Source organism: Python bivittatus, unplaced genomic scaffold, assembly GCF_059951505.1.
Source record: "Python bivittatus isolate LINGU-HERP-01145 unplaced genomic scaffold, Pbiv_v1 ctg000660_np1212, whole genome shotgun sequence".
Taxonomy (NCBI): domain Eukaryota; kingdom Metazoa; phylum Chordata; class Lepidosauria; order Squamata; family Pythonidae; genus Python; species Python bivittatus.
In genome coordinates, this window is record NW_028277092.1 from 2,175,634 (window position 1) to 2,196,371 (window position 20,738).

Consider the following 20,738-nt stretch of genomic DNA (forward strand, 5'->3'; position numbering starts at 1 on the left):
AGTCCTGAAAGAAAGGAGGAATAGAAACCAAATAAGGAGATCCACGTGCCACGTATCAGCTGCATTTGGTCTGTAGGTGGGCCAAAGCTGCCATCCCGACTGCTTCGCTGCTGCAGAGAGCTGGCAGCCCCAGAGAGAGGAACCGCAGAAAGGGGGTTTGCCCATCGCAACAGGAGGTGCATTTTCCCAGGACACCTCAGAGTGGGGACTCTTCCAACGCAAGATCTTTTTGCACAGATGCACATCCACAGACCAGCCCCGTGGCTTCAGCAGCAAGGCTGATTAGAAAGCTGCCTCCCTCCTTCCAGTTCAACGGTGGCAGATTTGGGGTGAGCTCAAAAGCATTCCTCCCCTAGTGCGAGTGGCAGTGGAGTGGCAGGGTGCATTTCTCTGCCGGGGGAGCACTCCACAAGAGAGGCTGGCATTCTCTCACGGCTCTCTCAAGGTTTTGGTCACCTCTCGTTTAGAAACTATTTTTATTTAATTAGGGAATTCTGTGGGTTCCATTAGGAGTGTCACAGGCTCTGGGCACCCATGGGTGCTGCTTTATCAATCCTGCTGGCCATTCTTGAAGTCTTCCCCCAGAGCCTCAGTCACTGCAGAATGAGCTTTGGTGGCTTTTGTGCACCTGGCGTGCTCCCTCCTTCAGTCCAGGTTGGCAGCCGTCTACGCAGAACGCTTAGCCATCCGGCCACTGCCTCCAGGCTGGGAAGTCCAGGCTGGGATCTGGACGGAGTGCTGCAAGATCCACGGGACTGCTTGGGGAAGGGGCAGCAGTGCCTGCTAAGCCTCCCCTTCCTTTCCTGCAAGGCCATCGCCTTTCCCGGACAGGCTGTTCCGTGGCGGTTTGGAGGGAGAGGGGTGGGACTCCCCCAGCGGTGCCACTCTCTTCTGGCCCAATTCAGCTTGCAGGGCAACACGGGTGTGCAAGCTAGTGCAGAGGGCAGCATGCCGGACGGGTGAGGAGCACCCCTGTGCAATCATGTGCGATGTCTCAGGTGTCACCTTGAAAAAATATATTAATCTATATACGTACTACTAGAACTGTCCTGTTTGTCTTTAACTGGGTGAAATGCTGCATTGTAGGGCAACAATTTTTAAACCCAAGTACCTCTAATACGCTAACTTACAGAATCCGTCCAAAATCCAAGACCCATGACTCCTGTAGAATTGAAATTTGGCCAATTTTATAACACATTTTATGACATAAAATTATCATAAAATATTTTATGACGTAATACACAAGGTCATAAAACATTTCCTGTGGTCAGCTCCTGATGTTTGACTGTGCTATACTGTTCAACATTGGCTACTTTCAAGGCAGATACATGAATATCTCCTTGAATTTTTAAGAACTTTTCCGGTACATTAGAAGCCCTGCCATTGTTGAAGGCACTGAGGAATCTGGTAAGGAAATATCTCTGAAACAATGACCCAACAGGTCATGGGTTGTCTAGCTTAACATTAATATGGATTATGACATTGGGATGTTAATGAAGAACATGATTACAATTTTAATAATAATTACGATTAAAATGCCTGAAAGTTCATAATGTTGCAGAATAAGGGTCATTTTAAAGGAAACAACAATAAAACCTTTATTTTTATTTTTTTTTAAAGCCAGTGAGCACCATCTAGTGGTGCAGTGAGCTGAAATCCTGTATTGTGAAGAAAAAAGATTGTGTCCTACCAGGAGTGGTTTGTACCTGGAGAAGTTCTAGATTTCAGCAAGTTCTAGAATCATAGAATCATAGGATGGAAGGGACCTTGGAGGTCTTCTAGTCCAACTCCCTGCCCAAGGAAGGAGTCCTCATACCATCTCGGACAAATGGTTGTCCAATCTTTTCTTGAAAATCTCCAGCAATGGAGCACCCACAACTCCAGGAGGTAAGCTGTTCCACTGCTTAATAGTTCTCACTGTCAAGAAATTCCTCCTTATTTTGAGGTTGGATCTCCCTCTGATGAGCTTCCACCCATTGCTTCTTGTCCTACCCTCAGGTTCCCAATGTAGAGCTGATTTGAAAGGGTGCCTTGTAACCATCCCCCTGTTCAAGTACCAGATACCCTTGATGACATGTGTTATGCTTAGTTGTGGGCAGGATTTAGGGCAGCGTCCCCCAGATGACCTTGATTGGGACACTTGAAGGACAGCTGATGAGTTGACAAGCTGCGAAACCTGGATTATTGGTAAGCAGTCACTCTGTATATAAGTACTGTATTAGCTGACTTCAGAGTCCTTGATTAGGAGGAAAGAGAAAAAGATCTCAGTGGTCAAGATGCCCCAGCGTTGAGCTGGACTCCCAAGGACTTCATGGCAACAGAACCAGAGACCCACAGCATGTGAGGGGTGAAAGGCGCCTTGGAGATTACTTCCCTCCCAGAATGAGCCTCCCTTCCTTCTGTTCAGCTTCAGGAAAGCTGACATTGGGCATTTTACTGTAGGTTTTAATCATTATTTTGGAATATTGTTCTTTCACTTTTACAGTATTTTAACTGGCTTGCTTGAAGGAGGATCATAAGGAACTCGAGTACTTTTGGATCAGAGCATTTAGAACCCAGTAAATAAAATAAACAAATAAATAAATCTTAGTCCAACCCCGTTCCCAGTGCAGGGATCCACTGCAACAGCTTCCTTGACAGGTGTCCTTCCAGCTTCTACTTAAATCTCTCCAGCCAAGGAGAGTCTTCCACTGTGGCACAATTCTTACTTTAGGAAATGTATCCAACCAAAGTCCAACCAAACTCTATCTTCTTCTTGTCCATTATGCCTTGAGCTGCCTCCTGGAACAACTTTGAATAATTCTGCCCATTTTCTACATGACACTCATTCAGGGACTTGAAGACAGCAATCATGTCTCCCTGCAGCCTTTCTTCTCCAGGCTAAATATCTCCAAAGCCTCCAAACATTCCTCCTAAGTTACATTTTTCTTTCTGGACCATTTAACCCCTTGGTTGCTTCTCCCTGGACATGATCTGGTCTCTCAATGTCCTTCCTAAAACACAGTGCCCAGAACTGAACCCAGTCTTCTAGATGAGGTCTGACCAACATAGAACAGAGAGGAACAGTGGCTTCTCTTGACCTTGAATTTGCCACTATCTCCTTCTGGGATGTTTTTTTACTACCCTGTCCAGCCTCCAGACCTGGGATACCTTCATAGTCTTGTGTTTAGAGTTAACCAGGACTCACCCTGCTTAGCTTTTTCAAGGCCAGCCAAGGTCATCAAGATGCTGCTATAGATACCCTGCAGAGGCTTTACAACCAAGGAAAGATTAGTCAATCTTTGAGGAGAGAAATACCAGCTTGTGGGAATAGCAGGTGGAAGAGTGTGGGAGACCCAGCTCAAAGTGCTCCAGCTGAAGGAGGATCTCGCCAATTCTCACGAGCAGCTGATTGTCAACCACAGGGAAATGGAAGAGCAGGTAAGTTCTTTGAACCCGGAGCTCTTCCATTGTACCCTTCACAGGGTTAGCCCAGTACATACCTCTAGGCTTGATTGATCTCTATATTAGGAATGAAAGAGAAATTCAGTTTGTTTCATTTAATTTACATATTCCATTATTCCCCATTTTCAGACGTATTTATTTTTATTTTTCTTTATGAATGTATAAACCACTTCAGTCAAAGTGCTGAACAGCAGCAACAGCAGCAGCCGAGGAATGAATGAATTGAAATGTAGCAACATCTAAATTCACAGGTCTCCAAACTTTGCTGTGTAGTTCACCACCAACAACAAAAAGAGAAATGTATGTTCAAGAATGCATACAATCACGATAATAATGACCAAAACCAGGCAGATGAAGGAGCAGTGGGGCCAGAAGTTAATAGAGCAGTTCAAAGAAAATGGCCGGCTGACAGGAGAGGGGAAGTGGGGGGGGCAGCGCCCTGGACTGTGGAAACAGGACCCTTCACGGGAGATGTGCCAGGCTCGTCATTCCCTGGCCGACGGCAATTTTTTCTGTTGGTCTCTTTTCTTTTCCCGGCCATTGGTGGGGAGTAACCGAAAGACCGCAGCTGGAGAACCAACTGCTGAAAGACAAAGTGGATGCCCTTGAGGGGCATGAGTGAAGGGGGAACTTGGGAGGTTTTTGACTGGTTCTTCCCCTCATTAGCGCAACCTGGGCAAAGGCCAGCATGAACTTTGCTTCTGCCCTGACACTGATGCCATTTTCGCTTGCCGAGGACCAGGCAGGGTGGCTTCTCTCTCCGTTCGCCCCCTTCTTCCCTCCATTCTTGGTAACTGGAAGAAGGCGTGCGGGAGGTCTCCTTCCTGCAGAGGAAGCTGCTACTAGCCCAGAACAAAGTGGTCCAGCTGGAGAAAAAGCTGGTCCGCTCCCAAAAGCAGATGCAGCAGGTACCAGAGGAGCAGGTGTGGACACCACGCCCAGCGCATGACTTCCCAGCTCCACCTGAGCTGACCCACCTCCCCTTCTGGCAGGCCGGCACCACCGAGGAGGAGCTGGGGAGCCTCCACTGGCAGAGGAGCACCAGGCGGCCAGCCTGGCCAGAAAGGAAGAGAAGCTGGAGGTTCTCCAGCTGGAGCTGGCGGCGCTTAGATGCAAGTACCCGAGTGCAATCAAGAAGGTAGGGGGGGCTGCTGGGAGGGCAAGGCTGGCCAGGGTCCCCTTGAGATGCGTGGGAAAGGATGCAACCAGCCTCCTGCTTGGCAGCTCATGTTCTTCTTCCCTTGCCCTCTCCCCATGGGCCTTCCTCTGGTAGAGAGAGGAGTTGAGGAAAGAAGTCAGTCTCTTCAAACGGAAATCTACTCTCTCCGGCCATGGGCTACGTCCTCCCCAGCAGCCACACGCTCTGGCATCCTCCGGTCGCCTCGCTGGGCAGTCAGGGAAGCAATAGCAGGGCAGGCCTCCCCTCTGCCTTACTGACTCCTGCCTCGAGGCTGCCCTGGGTCACGTCGGTGCCCAATGGCTTCTCTCCCCCCCTCAAAAAAACCACCCAGGGAGCCCTGGAAAGATTCTGCCACACCCAGAGGAAAGCATGCTTTCCCCAGTCCGCATTTCAACATCTGCTTCAGGTCTGACGCCTGGAGATGTTCCAGCAAGGACCCTCTCGGGCAACGTGCACTGGCCCGGTTGGAGCCTCTGATGCTCTGGAGCGTTCGCAGAGGCGAATGCAGGAGAACAGGCTGCCTTAGGAGCCCCCGGGGTAGAACCGTCAAGACCAGCAGCCTCTGCAGACTGTGGCAGTGTGTAGTGGGAAGGGGTCCTCGAGGCCATCTAGCCCAACCTGTCCCGAGCAGGGATCCAGATGAAATCATCCCAGGCAGGTCCCTGAAAGCCCAAGGAGACCCCCGGGGAAGACTCGAGAGGAGCAGGCCGGCAGACGAGGCATACTTCACATTAGAGGGAGAGCGTGTGACGGCGCCTCTAATCTTGCACGTCAAGTTGTTGAGGCCTGTGATGGTGCTGTTGGCATAGACGTGGAGGCAAAGCAAGCATCTGGGTTTGTTCAGGTCTGGTCCCCACGTTAGCATCATTCTCCTGCAGTTTCTTGCAAAGAGGTGGGGCTTTGATCACCTGATTAGGGCCACCATCTTGACTGTTTTGACCCTCCTGTGGGCACTCCTGCTCTCATGGGCAAGGCTAGGATCTTCCAAGTTTGGGGAGGGAATATGGCCTTTTCATTACTGCAATGCTGTCAAGCTTGCTTGGGAAGCTAAAAAAAGGGACTTCCCAATTTAAAACGGGGGCAACGAGATTGCTGAAGCCAGATGGCGTGACTGGAAGGAGCTTGGACAGCTGCAAAAGAGCCGCCTTTCCAACTCCCGTATTCCAACCCTGTTTAAACTTTACAAGCAGTGTGATGAATTTAAAAACAATGTTTTAGCCATGGCTTTGTTTGCAGAGTACGGCTACAACTCCACATACTAAGCTCGGGTGTTGCTGCTGTTATTTTTGCGGCACAGTGTGTTGCCTGAAGCTTCTTTCTCAGAGTAATATCTTTTTTGTCAGACTCCAGGAGTTCAGGCAGCATCTCCTTCCATTTTTCTGCAAAACAACAACCCTGAGAGGTGGGTCGGATGAGAGAGAAAGAGAAACTCACCCAACGTTACTCTGTGAGTTGCTGTGGATGGACAAGGAGAACCTGAATTTGGTTCTCCCAGTTCTGGTCTAAAACGTCAACCACCATTCTGGCCCTCATGGAGTCTAGATTACAGTTTGGGTTATTGTGTGAACCAGCCTAAGCCATTAGGCGAAGTGTGTGCTTTCTGACAGCAGCCATGGAGACTCTAGAGCATCTAGCTACTCAGCAGCACGGAAGAGGCTCACTGCACAAACTCAGAGGCATTCTCTTCAGCCTGCTTGTTTCCCATCTCCCATAGCGTTTGGACAAAACAGAAGGCTTCTCCGTTACAGTTGTAGTGCTTGGGAACCCTCCTCCCCACCAACAGGCCCTTTTCCGTAAGCCGCGAGTCTTCCCCAAAGGCAGGGTTTGGGCACAGGTGCTGCCAATCTCACGCCAACTTGAGCACAAAGTACCTGCTGGAGGTTGGCTTCCCAAAGCTCCCCCTATAAAGAACTTGCGTGTGCAACTGGAGATAAGGAGTGGAACCCAGAGTACACACAGGCACGCCAGGTGAGGACAGGAGGGGCCCTGGCCTGGCCATCCCACGGGGAGGCTGTCTTTGGTCTCCAGGCAAGGCGTGGCCAGCGAGTTCAGCTCCCAGTCCGCTTCTCTTTTCTCAGCCGGCTGGCGATCTGGGCTCCAGCCTGGACCTGGAGAGCAAAGGAAAGCTAAGAGATGGAATTCCCCATTTCTTAGCAAAAGGGAGAAAGAAAGGAGGGCTGGAGGCCCTGAAGCAGCGTCCTTGTGCCAATGCGTCTGACTTCATCACAAGCAAGCCACAATGGCAGCTCTGTGGAGCATCTCTCCTTGTGGATAATCTTTACAGACATTTTCCTGGGGAAGATCCTGCACCTTCCCGGCCTCCACTGCGCAATGGTCACAGATGCTGTGGAAAAGGACCTTTCAGGGAATCCATTTCCATCCTTTTCTCAAAGATGGATGTGAATGGGCTTTGGGATCCTGAGTGGAATGTCAGCGTCACAAACAGGTCCTTGATAGGGATATTTGAGCTGCTCGGCGATGACGCCGCCTTGGTCTCGTCGGATGTTTCGTTTGGCATGAGAATACTGATCACCATAGTCTACCTGTTGGTGTGTGCAGTGGGTCTCTTGGGAAACAGCCTCGTGATGTACCTCATTTGGATCCAGAAGGAGAGGTCCACAGCAGCCATTAATATCTTTGTCTTCGGCTTAGCGGCTGCTGACTTCCAGTTCTCCCTGATGCTGCCTTTTTGGGCAACAGAGATGGCCTTGGATTTCAAGTGGCCCTTCGGCCAAGCCATGTGCAAAGCAGTTCCTTCGCTGACTCTGTTGAGCATCTACGCCAATGTCTTCTTGCTCACGGCCATGGGGGTCACCCGCTACTGGTCAGTAGTCTCGGCTATCAAGGATGGGTTAAGGATGACACCTCGGGTGGCCAAATGGATCACTGCCACTATTTGGGCCATGGCGGTGGGGATCACCATACCGACTGCTGTCTATGCCAGAGTGGTAAGCGTTGCCGGGGTGGAATTATGCCTCTTCCAATTCCCCAGCCCGTATCACTTGGGAATCTACCAGCTCCAGAGAGTAGTGTTCACCTTTGCCATCCCCTTGGTGGTCATCTTGACTTCCTACCTCCTCCTCCTCCGGTTCCTCAGAATCCACCACATTACCAGCCACAGCCTAACGCGGCATAACCAGGTTGCCTCCACTGTCCGCCTTGTGGTCGGCTGCTTCTTCATCTGCTGGTTCCCTAACCACGTGGTCACTGTCTGGGGCATTCTGGTGAAATTCAAGGCTCTGCCCATGGATTACACCTTTCACTATCTCCACGCGTATGTCTTCCCCCTGACCACATGCTTGGCTCATGCCAATAGCTGCCTCAACCCCATCCTCTACTGCTTGATCCGCCATGAGTTCCAAGAAGCGATGAAGGATACCTTTCGCAGGCTGTCCTCCATCGTTTCGTACCAGTCTTTCTCTTCCCGCAAGATCTGGGAGGGGGGTGCGCTGGTGGGTCTCCCTCTTGGCTCCTTGAATGTTCCCGGCAATCCTCAAAGGGGAGCAAAGGAAGATACCGTCCTCTCTACCATCTTGGAACCAGAAAAGTAAGACTCTGCTGCCAGAGGACTAGGGGTGGGGATCATCTGGACCTTGAGGAAGATGCTTCAGACCTGACCCCAAATTCCATGATCGTAGTTCCAGTCAGGGCTTTATCAAATTGAGGATCTGTGCAACTCAGGACATGCATTCACAGTTGAAACTCAGCCTCAGCAACTTTAACGGCACAAGAAAATTCCTTGACTATATCCAGTTGCATTGCTTTCTCCAGTGACCCATTGCATCATCTTCTACCTGACATCTAGAATTAAGAGGAAAAGAGGTTTCCAACTAGAGAACAGGATTTCGAGATAGTTTTGTGGCCCTGCCCCTGATGGTTTGAAGAGACCGAAGTGGAGGTCTGGAGCATGATCTGAGCTTATCCTTGACCTTCTGCACTGCTCTAAGTTGTAATGTGATTGGTTTGGTTTTTATTTAGCAATTGTGTAATCTGTCATTGTGGTTTGTCAACCATGGTTGGGTACATACCATGGAATGGGGATCTGTCTATTGTGGTTTAATCAATAAATGATGGTTTTAGCATTAGAGCCAAACCAGCCTAACATTGCTGCCCAATTATTTCAACAGAGAGCTCCTACCCCAACTGTAACTGCTCATAAACATTTCCCACTGAAGCCCCCCAAAGGACATGATATGGCTAACTTTAGTCCCTAAAATGGCTGGGCCTTTTCCCACTGGCCAATCACATACACACACACACACACACACACACACACACACACACACTAGTTGGCCACCAGGATCACAAGATCATGGGCTTCAGCCCCAGATTTATACTTTGCAGCATCTCTAGATACAGCAGAAAACTATTTTTAAGGGGATGATTATTTAAAACCAATCTGGGCCAAACTTCTTCCCGTTCTGACAGGAGAGGGGGAATGTCAGCTGAGCCCTTTCCATTTCACGTTTCCCCTTGAGATCTGAATGAGGCTAGAAAGAGACCGTGCGGCTTGAAGCTGATTTCCCCAACTTGTGCCCTTAAGAGGGACTTCAAATCCCACAATCCCCAGCCAGCCAGGGCTACCCCAAAGCAGTCTCCCTAGGCCTGTCTTGAACTCCCCCCAGGCATCCCATCTGCGCTGGGTCAGCTCCTTCCTCTTCGCTGGGCCCCGGCTGGCGTTATGGGAGAGCCAGCCTGACCGACGCCGAGGAACAGAGGCTCCTTCCCCCGTCTGTAGCCCTGTATGCCAGGATGGCCCCTGCTGACCCTGCATTCTGCTTGGCCCAAACACAGAGCTCTGGCTTTGCCTGCCCTCCCAACAGTCCTGCGAGGGGCAGCCGGAGCAGTCGTGGGGGGGGGGGGGAGTGAAGGTCTGGAGAGGTGCTTCCAGCCCCCGCCTCCCCTCCTTCCAGTTGCAGCACTGAATAAAGGCACCCACGGCCCGAGTGGGCAACGGGCCCCTGGCAGGCTTGGCTTTCCTTTCCGGCGGGATGGAAGGAGGCTGCCTGTGGGGGCTGGGGGAGCAGCTGGGGTTGTGGGGTGCGTCCCAGGCAGCCTGCTGGGGGGGCCTTTCCCAGCGCCTTTCTAGCACCCCAACTTCCCCTGGGCCTTGTTTCCAGGCTGGCGAACACACCCCAAGCCCCGTATTTTTATTTTCTGGAATTGCCCACGCAGCACCTTTCTGGTCCCGAGGCAGTTAGGAGAGGGAAGAAAGGAAAGGAGAGGAAAAAGAGCAAGCGAGGGGCCGGGGCTTTGCTTCGGAGCGCGCCTGTCTCCTCTTTAAGAGCCCCAAATGGCTCTTTTACAAAACGCTGGCCAAGCAGCTCAGGGGAACGGCCGAGCACCGAGGGCGACTGTCAGTGTCTCAGACTGACCGAGCTGTTCGCCAGCTTAACATCAGCAGGGACCTGGGGAAAGAGCAGGGGAGGCACGAAGCACTCGTCCCCAGACCAACGGACAGCGTTCGGTTCCTATTTCGGTTGAGGTCGTTCTTTATGAATGCGGATCAAGGGATACAAATCGGGCAGAGCAAATCTCTGCTCCCACTAACCCTGGATTCCGGACTGGAGGGAAGGGCCCCGGAGCGTGCAAGCCAGTGCCGCACCGCAGTGCGGCCAATAATCTGGGAATTGCAGGATCAAACTTGGGTCCCTGAACCAGAGCCTCGGTCTCTCTCATTCACGAGGCAGTCCTGGCTTGGCAGATCCTCCTGGCCTTCCACAAAGTGCCGGTTTGTCTCCCAGAAATGAGGTGGCCCAGAGTGCCCGGGATCGGGTTGAAAGCTGGACGACTGGGCCCTTTGCACCCACATTTCTGAGCTCGTTAAAGGTTGATCCAGACCAGTTCTAAACTCGTGTTTGTTTTTCAACTTTATACGTGGTTCCTGCTGCCCTAGGTGTGCAGTGGCATCTCTGAACTACAGCCAAGTGGAAGAAAGGTTATGCGCTGCGCGTGCTTCCCATTGAGAATGGTGGTGCAGAAAACTCACCTGACGCTGCCAAATGGAGAGTGCCCAGCCCAGGGTCAGTGAGGACTTTGGCAAGATGGAGAATTGTACAGCAGGGATACTGCTGGTGTTTACACAACACTGCATCCACAACCAAAAGTCCAGGTCAGGCTACCTCCCAGGACAGTGTTGTACACAAATGCACAGAGGAAGCCAAAAGTCAGAAAGTTCAGGTCTGTTGGTTGGAGTTTTAGGTATATTAGAAAAGCTAAATGAAACCTGCACATTCTGAGGCAGTCTACCTGTGAGTCATCTACCGGCAGGACACAAATGACAAGGGAAGGCTCTGAGTGACAGACTTGGTGCACTTCTCAAATGCCTTTGGTTGCGTTCTATTTTCAAAAAAGTGTAAATAGTGACAACGGCCAAAGTTGGTGTCACACCATCTTCCAAACGTGGCTCCACCAGGCCCACTTTCCTTGCAGGGGGGAGAAAACCCAGGGATTTCTTTTCACTCCTGTGCTGTGATTTGTGGAGCAGTTAAGGGAGGGACCAACCCAGGCCAAAGTCATGCCTTGGAGCTTCCCAGGTGAAACAGCTGCAATCAGGTTTTGAGCAAACACCATAAACCCACTTTTCTCTTTCCTGTTTAGAGTAATTCAAATGCTATGGGAGTCAAAAAAGAGGTGCAGATTTCTGGGGGAAAAACACCGACTCCACCACTCCCAGGGCAAGGCGAGGGAATTGTGTTGGGACCGGTGCTCTTTCACCAGCCAGCACAAGGCGCATGCCTTGGAACCCTGGAAACGCTCACCTGCCTGTCCCCGAAGAGTCTCCGGGAAAGCCCTTTGGCCCCTCTGCTTTCTCTCAGCCTGCCTCAGCCTACCTCACAGGGTGGTCTGGAGAAGGGAGTGTAAACATGGGACTTTGAACCCCTGGAGAAAAAGTGGGGCAGAAATCTAGGGAACAGGAATAACTGGCAAATTCATCAATTATTGCAAGAATGTCTGTAATGCAAATGTGGTATTTGCTGAGGCGGTGGAGGGGGGCATCCTGGTCTCCCTCCCTCCCTTCCGTCCTTCCTTTTGTGCAAGCTTGCAAACATGAAAAAATGCTGTTTTGGGTGAAATGTTTGGGCTGACTTGATGTTGGAGGCTACAGAAGGTAAGAGCCCTGCGGTTGATGGGTTGGTTGAGATACATCTTTCAAGCCCTCTGCAGCCTCCCTGGCTGCCTGCAATTCCCCTTCTGAAAAAGTTTTCCCCTGGGACCGAATTAAAATGTAGGAAGCCAGGGAGGCTGCAGAGGGCTGGAGAGGACTGCAGAGAAAGAAGCCACTGGTTCCTCAAAACTCCATAAATGCAACCTCTCCCTCATTCTGCAACCTCCTTGGCTGCTCCTACTTCCCCCATCTGAAAAAGCTCCATGGAAGACTCTCCACTGAGCACAGAAGGGCTTTCTTCTGCTCTTGCCTTTATTTCCCCACCTCTCCTACAGCCCAGGGAGATCTCAATGGTTTCCCAACCAAACATTCATCCAGAGAGGAGGGGGAAAGTACCTTCTTCTTGCTCTGCAACAGAATGAGCAAATTGGCACCTCGCCCCCGTACTTCCCATCCCAAGAGGAACATGCGGCCACGTGGGAGGCGAGATACGGCTGTCCTGAAGAGTTGCCACTGACAGCGGTGTTGCTCCTGCCTGACCAAAGTGCTTGTGAAACTGAGCCCAGCCAGAGCTTTCCCTGGACCCCTGGGCAAGTGACCAAGGATTAAGGGTGTGATTTCTAAATCTCCTGGGCTACAAGGGGCTTTCCCAACAGACTCCAGAGAGGAAAAGCCGGGCAGCTCCAGAAATGTGCCATCTAAAGAGCCACCTGCCCCATCCAACCGTCCGAGCATAGCCCATCCCCAAGGGCCGCCTCCATTCTGAATTCACTTTGCTTTTCCAGTGGTTGGTCTCCCCTCCCTATGCAATTACCTGATACTGAGTTTAATTTCCTCTTTCCCTCCATCTGACAAACATTGGAAATTGCACTCTTATCTCTGCCCCATCCCAAAGTGAATCTTCCTGATTGTCTTGTGTGCTTTTCATTGTGCGTGCAAATATGGAACCAAATAGCAACTTTTCCACATCTGCTTTTTAAACCAACTGGCAGCAGGTTGGCCTGAAACAATTAATTTCTGAAGGTTTGGGAGGAACAGAATGGGGTGTGTTTCAGCAGAGAGTGGCCTGTTCCTCACGGCACAAAAATCGAGACTGGAACTCCCTGTCCCCGTGAAACAGCGACCTACAGTCTTGGAGACCCATATTGTTGCCAATATCCACATCACGGCTCGCAGAAATGGGGGTGCTGTGAAACATAGTTTTAGGATTGTCTCCAGCCATATTCTTCTGCAGTTAGTCAAGAATTAAGGCCCTGCTTTAAGAGTAGTTAGACTGGTGACTTTTATGGCCAATTTGTATGTTGCAATTTGTTCAAGTAGTGGTTTTTAATCAGTTTTATGGATTGCTTTATTGCTTGTAGAGTCTTATTTAATGATTGCTTTTTATGCTGCAATTCTGTATATGCAAATGGGTTTTAAAAATTTCATTATTTTCCCTGCATTTACTTTTGTGTGCACATGTGTGTTTATTTGGACATTCTTGTGAGGCTAGAAAGTGAGATGGAAAATTTCTTGCACGAAGAGAAATGGAATAGCCGCTGTCAATGAGTTCCATCAGTTAATTATGCCACACAAAAAAACTATTTTGCTTTATATCAACTGCTTTTCAGCAGATTACCTTCAATCTTCGTGCTTTGCGATAGCGAATATATCCCTATTTTCAACAGTCAGGACAGAAAGCAAAGAAAGAAATTCCTCCACCCCAACTAGTTTTGCTCTTCACCTTTCTTGCCCTCCTCGGTCCCTTGCACAATCCTGGTTTACTGAAGGGGAAGGTCTGCAGGGCATTCTGGGTAAAGGGTGCTGTACTGGAGAAACACATTTGGAGAAATGAAATGGTTTCAAAGTGTTTGCTGCACATCAAAAATTAAACTTAACCCCTGCCTCTTTCGTTTCTTGTTAGAAAAAATAATCCATTAATTCATTCATGATTTTGGTATCATTCTGAGACACATCAGGTCCATAGGAAAATTTTATGTAGCTTTCTTCAAAATTGAGAGTGCTTTCATTATTTAAACTCAGCTACTGAATTAATCCAGTTCTGTGTTTGCACAATATATTTAATTAAAGAACCAATGAATTCAATTTGCACGACGCTCAAAGCACCAAGCAAGTTTGAAGTTAATGAAGTTTAGCATGTTGTGCAAATACAGCCTTAGTTTTGATACTAATGAAAAATAGATCTAGGATGAAGCACAATTTGCTAAGTAGGATTGGGATTTACTAGAAAAAAAATAAAATGGCCAAGATTTCTATAAATTTCACAATTCAGTTCTGATGGTATTTAACACCATTCAGTTTGAAAAAAATTAACAAGACAAATGTGGATAGTATCAGAATCTGAAGGAAGTTTTGAAATCTGCTCTCAAAAATGGCAATTGTTGCCAGAATAATTAGAAAAAGATCAGGTATATATTGAATCTTAAAAATTCTAACTCCAAGGTACTAAAAAAATGGGAAATGAAGGCAAAAGCAGCATTTGCTGACAGCAATTGGATAATTGTTTTAGAATGGAAATCTAAGCCTTTGTCAGTTTTAAAATGGGACAATTTTGAGACAACTGACACTATTGCTATCACCACTATACATCACTGTTCATTTATTTATTTATAAAATGTATATAGCCACCCATCTCACTTAGTAATTCCAGGTGGCTCACCATCTAAATATCAAAACTCAACGATCGATAGAAAAATTGAGATTACAATCTAGCTAAGGCCTCACAATCAAAATCCCAGATGTGGCTTGGTTAACCTGACGCCTGAAGGAAAGGCAGCTCCTCGAGGTTTCCCGGAAGGCCACCCGATCAGGCCCACCCAGAATTCCAGGGCATGCTGTGCCAGAGGGCAGGTGCTGCGACAGAAAAGGCCCACTAGATGCCATCGCCTAGTCACTGGGCAGCTGGAGCATCGCTGCCCTGCCAGATCTGGTGGGATGGACAGAGGCCATCGGGGGGAGGCGGACCTGCAGATAACCAGGCCCTGTGCCATGTAGGGCTTTATAGGTGACCACCAGCACCTTAACTGCACTGGGAAGCCTGCTGGGAGCCATGAAGCAGTGGTGTTACATGGGCACACCATGGTATGCCCCAAACTGGCCACACTGCTGCATTCTGGACCAGCTGCGGCTTCTAAATGCTCTTCAAGGGCAGCCTCACGTAGAATGCATTGCAGTAGTCCAGCTGGGAGGTGACTAAGGCATGAGCGACCATGACCAAAACGTCCCATTCCAGAAAAGGGTGCAATTAGCACACAGGATGAATTTGTGCAAAGGCCCCACTGGCCATGGCTGCTACCTGTTCCTTGAACAGGAGCCATGAGTCCAGAAGGATTTCCACTTGCGCATAACTCATTCTGGGGGAATGCCACCCCATCCAGAGTTAAAGATAGTAAATCACTGGACTCGGGGGGCCCTAAAACCCAAAGCTGCTTGGCCTTGCAAGGGTTGAGCTGGAGCCTGTTCCTCCCCATCCAGACCTTACAGCCTTCGACACTGACAGAACCTTGGACAGCCCAGGACAGACTGATCTAGCTGAGTGTCATCAGCATACTGAGGGTATTTAACCCTGTGCCAACGAATGGCATCAGCCAATGACTTCATGTAGCTGTTAAACAGGAGTGCGGAGAAGGTGGAGCTCTGAGACACCCTGCAGTGCAGAGGCCTGGAGCTAGACCTCTCCCTCCCCACCACAATAGGGACTGGAACTGGCCCTGGAGGAAGGAGGAGGACTGCTGAAGAAGCATGCACCCTGCTCTCAGCCCCTTTAGCTGGTCCAGAAGGATACCATGATTGATGGCATTGAAAGCCACTGAGAGATCCAGGAGGGCCAGGACAAGTGTATGACCCCCATCCCAAGCCCACCAGACATCGTCCACTGACAATTAAAACTGTCCAGTTCAATCCAGTTGGATCAAACCAGTGGCTTCTTCAGGAGAGGATAAACCCCCACTCCTTCAAAACAGGTAGAATGAGGGTTCTTTCCCTCAGAGAAGTGTTCACCACCATGGGGATCCAACCACAGGTCTCCTCCTGGGAGGCCTTAACCAGCCAGGTAGGACATGGATCTAATGTACAGGAGGCAGAACCTGAAGCCTACTTCCTTTCCCCACTTCTTAGGACTCATGGGCTCAAACTCCCCTGACATAACAGAGCAAGATCATGTTTTTATATATGTATACATATTGACACATATGTACAAATCAGTGGTAGCCTGAATCAATTCACTGGGATGGATGGATGGATGGATGGATGGATGGATGGATGGATGGATGGATGGACCCCCCCACCCCCAATTTGATAGTTGAAATACATGATTTTTGTGCAGAAAAAAGGAGAAAGAAATATATTTGAAGCAACCAGAGAAGTTCTGGAGTGAAGAAACACTCCAGCTATGGATGATATACTTTGGATTTGGTCAGAATAAACTGCTTGCAGATTTTGCTCAAGGAATGTTCATGGGAAATCAATAGAAGAGAATCTCTGTAGCTCAGGGCTGAACTGTGGAGCCCTTCGGGTTCTCTGAGCTTGGTTGTTTTCTTGCAAACATTTCGTTACCTGGCTAGGTCACATTTTCAGTGCTAGCTAGCGTTCATGGGAAATCTTTATTAGCACTGTCCAGTATTTGCTGAAGGTGCCTCTGAGCACTCAGTCTCTGTCAGTGATATCTGATTCCAGTGTTTGATAGGAAAGATCAAGGTCCATGAGGCTGACAGGTTCCTTCCCAGCTTCCTGAACTTGTATAGTTAACACATCTGAATAGAGAAAAAGTGGAATCTGACTCTGCACGTCTTGTTCTCCCAGCCTGCTCTGATGCTTCTGGAAGGAAGTAGATTTCAGTTTGTATCCCCTCCCAACACTGCACAAGAGAGAGAAGATGGATGAGTGTAGCTTGCAATTCCCCCTCTACCAAAGGTCATCTTGCACTCCAGCTGTCCTCTCTGCAGTTACACTTCAGGGCTTGCTCCCTCCCACAATCGGTTGCTTTCCACAAATGCTTTGCAAGCCCTCAGAAGTTTTCTTCCCCTTGAGAATTTCTTCCACATTTCTCTAGATGGTGATTTTAAACTGCTTAGATAGATGCAGTGTGGAAGGTGGTCATTTTGCTATACATCTCTATATCACCCTGAAACCTCCTGGCTACCCACATTTCCCTGAAAAAATGAAGAGAGTTCCATCCCAATTTCTTCTCTGGGAGACATGGAAAGCATGAGAAACTGGGGAGACTATGGGTTGCTGAAGGGGGGTGGTCTAATGAAAGACAGGACACTCACATCCCCCAGGGCTGGACTAGATGATCCTCAAGATACCTCTCAAGTCCACAGTTCTGGTTCTACAATTCTCTCTCAAAGCCACATCTTCCAGTGACAATTTTCCCAAAATGCTCTGCTCCTTTGAAAAAATATTCCATAAGCCAATTTCACTTAACTGAAAGGACAAATGCAGAATTTTCCTGCACAACACTGTTCTCCCCAGATTTATCAGCCAAAAGATTTATCGTCTTCTTCATGATGTGCAGAACGGCAGAGGCTCGCAAAGTTGCCTAGACCTGCGAGTTGGAGGATGAGCTACGCCTGGAGAAACCCTTCATCTGCTTCTCTGCATACGAACACCTGGATCTGCCAAATTCTTCCAGAGGTCGCAAGCATATTTCAAGTTCTGAGGTGACAAATCAGTAAAATGATTTAAGATACTGGGCGTAATACTAGCTACAGTATATTCATATAAGCTTAATACAGGCTAGAATTGCAGGCCTCATAGATCACCTGCAAGTTAGAATGATTTAAGTTGACAACTTCTGGAAATGGTTTCTGTCACCTTTCGAGTCAATTTCCAGGATACAGAGCACAGAGAGGTGGTTCAGTTTGTTGGTCTTTTGACTGTAACAATCCAAACATCCGATTAGCTCTTCCCTGGCACTACCACTTGGGGTTGCCCTGCGTACTCTTCAGAGGCCAAGTGCATTTCTTGGCTTGAACAATGCTGCATGCTCCCACCCTGTGGCATTGTCGGAAATTAAAAAGGCAGCCACACGCGGGCCCCTGTGCTGCGGCTGGAGGAAGGGGCCAACCCTCATGCCTGACTTTCTCTGGCATCCCTTTTCACATTCCTGTGAGCAGGCACGAGTGCAAGGGCAAAGGGCCTAGTGTGCTCCCTACACGTGTGCCTGCAGCTGGGGGAAGGTTCCACTCCCAAAGGGCCGTGGTAGGGGCAGAGTGCATTATCCTGGGCAGAAATGCCCCAGGGCAACTTTCAAGCCTGGATCTGGGGTAACCCCCCACCCAGGGCTCTTCCCACAGCAATGCGCCCTCCTAGCGCTGCCCTCCAGCCTCCTCAGCCCTGGGGGAGTCAGCTCCTCTCTTTCCACCGTCCTGCCAAAAGTTGACACACACACAGTCTTGGCTTTGATATCTTTAATTCACCTTTTCTTGTCCACTTTTTCTTTTACAAGTTAAATCAACAGGAAAACAATAAACCATTTTTTATCTTCATATATATTTATAAAAAAAGAAAGAAAAAGAAATCACTCTCCTGTGTTAATTTAAAAACAAAAAAAGTCCTTGGTAGCACATTCTCTTTCTTTAATCTTTTCTGTTAAGAGGTGTTACTGGTCAGCATAGCAGGATTTTTTTTTATTACTAAAAAAAAACCTCTCTCTTTTTAAGGGTTGAAAAGGAATTTTAAAAATGGCTAAAGTGAGAGAAATACAGATTGGACAGTAGTTCCACAAATAAATTTCAGGGTTGTTGGGGGTTTCTGGCCATCAGAAGGGTGATAGGTGAAGGGACGGAGCAATTTCTATCATCAAACTGGGTTTCTCCCTTTCACACATTTATTCCTTGCAGAAATTGAGAAGGAATTGACAAGGGGAGCATCTTAGAGAGAGAGGTGGTGATTTTTTTTAATCATACAAGGATGAGAGAGACCCCATTTGCAATTTGCACACTTCCTTCTTTTATTTTCAGAGATAATTTCTTCTGATGGGGGAATTTGCTCTTGCGATAACTGTCAATTGGTGATGAAAACCATCTCTTATTAGTAGAGGGGCTCCCTTTTTCTGCATTTGTTTCAACTAGGCATACTTGGGCCATAAGCCCAGTGTGCGTGCAAGTTGTATTGATGATAGTGTAAGAAACTCATGTCTAACTTTGTTTCCAATCAAGCTAGAACTCAGACCAATTCCAAACTCAATTTCTAATCCCTGATTTTTTTCCCTGATATTTTTTTTAAAGAAAAAAAAACTAGCTTTGGTTAAAAAGACCTGTCACTAAAAAAACCTGAAAACTGTGGCTTTGCTCCTGCCCTCCCCCCCCAATAAAAAACTCTGACTTTCCACAGCACAATCTAAATTTCCACACTGAGACGGTGGCCTGAAAGCCCAGCAATAGATCCAGGTGAAGAGCAGCAGCTTGGAGAAGGTCGGCGCATTCCAGGAAAGTAACTTCACGTTCTTTTCTTCCTTGCACCACCCGCATCCCTGGTGCTTGCAGAGAGAAAATGTTTCCTTCCTTGGTGGGCATCAGGAAAGGTCTGTCTTGCCTCTGTGCCCATCACAAAATCCCTCTCTTCTTCACTGTAACTCTGTGGCAACATCCACAGTGGGGAAGACCGGGATGGTAACAGCTGCCTGCTAGGAGTCCCATTTCACAAAGCCAACAGCTGGCTGAGTTTGGTGTGCTTATTAAGGACTGCAATCCTGCAAGACACAGATACCTGGTCTTTCACCCATCCTCCCACTCTCCCAGAATGTACAAATACAATGTACAAATAGTTTTGTTCTTGCTGTGGCTTCACTACAATTTAGGTTGCAAAAAATGTCTTCATGCTTCTGATTTTAACCAGTCATATATTACATCATTTCCACACAAGTATTGAGAATTCATTCTTGAAACATCTGCATGTCTACAGACCCCCAAACTCCCTTAAAAATGGAACGAGTTAGATCTCCATTATGCCACAGGTAACAGGATGAGTGTGGACTCCAAGTCAGAGTTGGATGTTTGGTAACAAAGTTGTCTCTTGGGGGAGAGCAAGAAGTATGTCAAAACATCTTATTTCAAGAGAAATATTGAATTCCAAAAAGGAAAACCTCCTCAACTAAACAAAGCTGACAAGCAGAAGAGCAGCTTGTGAAGCTAAAAGCACAAGTCCAGAGCACCGAACTGACCAGAGTCATACCGGTGCACATCTAGTATAAGAATTCAAGGACCCTGAGGGTCCCCTTGGTCAATGGTCTTCTCCTTGCTGTTTTGAGGTGGAGGGGCTGACCAGAAATCTTACTACTTTCTGCCCTGAATACTCGTTAGAGACCCCTGAAAAATTTAAACAAAAGCAGAAACAACTTAAAAATAATAATTTAAAACTTATCCTCCATAAGGATGGGCCAGCTTCCACCCATTTCCAAAATAAATAAAGTTAAACTGCATGAAAGTACAGTAGGGAGCGGTATGGGTCAGAATCAGCCAACCACACCAAGTCCAGTGGCCTTTATGGTCCCCAGATGCACCCGCCTGAACCCAGCAATATGGAGAAAGGAAGAGATTCCCAACCCTTTGTTCACATGTGACGAACGTCAACGACCACCAATCAGTGGTGGTCCCTGGGGATGGTGCAACTCAATGGCCTGCCCTTCACCTCCTCCTGGGACATGCTTTTCCTCTACCCCCTCACCCCACCACAGTCCAGGCCAAAGTTCACATGGTGTGGTCATCCAAGTCCCTGAAGTCCCCTGGTGTGGTTCTGATCAAAGAGGAGTCGTCCAGCAGGAGAGCAGGTCATCCTCAAAGGCTTTGGCCAGGCCAGGGCAGCTCTCCCCTTTGCACCACCTAATTGTTCAGGGGGTTTCCGTCACCAGCACTGGATTCCTGGATGCTCTCCACCTCCTCTGGAATGTCCTGCATCCTCTGGAAATCTGAAAATCAGCAAGAGGCATTCCTGGATGTTGGAAGAGCACATCTTGAAGAAGATGCTGCCTTCATGAAGCTTCCCCTTGCAGATGGAATGTCCATT

General features: G+C 48.5%; 2 protein-coding genes across 6 annotated transcripts in view; one reads left to right on the plus strand and one right to left on the minus strand.

The window, feature by feature from the left end:
- Window positions 1–6,702: 6,702 nt before the first annotated feature.
- On the plus strand, window positions 6,703–8,717 carry RXFP4 (relaxin family peptide/INSL5 receptor 4). The gene has a single exon (XM_015891070.2). The coding sequence runs from the start codon at window positions 7,018–7,020 to the stop codon at window positions 8,173–8,175; it is 1,158 nt and encodes a 385-aa protein (XP_015746556.1). The 5' UTR covers window positions 6,703–7,017; the 3' UTR covers window positions 8,176–8,717.
- Window positions 8,718–18,133: 9,416 nt separating this feature from the next.
- Window positions 18,134–20,738, minus strand: part of ARHGEF2 (Rho/Rac guanine nucleotide exchange factor 2) — a 137,414-nt gene continuing 134,809 nt past the window's right edge. For all 5 annotated transcript variants that reach the window (XM_088151163.1, XM_088151162.1, XM_088151164.1 and 2 more), the window contains one exon: window positions 18,134–20,640. In XM_088151163.1, coding sequence (XP_088007289.1) covers window positions 20,555–20,640 — 86 coding nt within the window. In that variant the 3' untranslated portion in view covers window positions 18,134–20,554. The remainder of the gene's footprint in view (window positions 20,641–20,738) is intronic.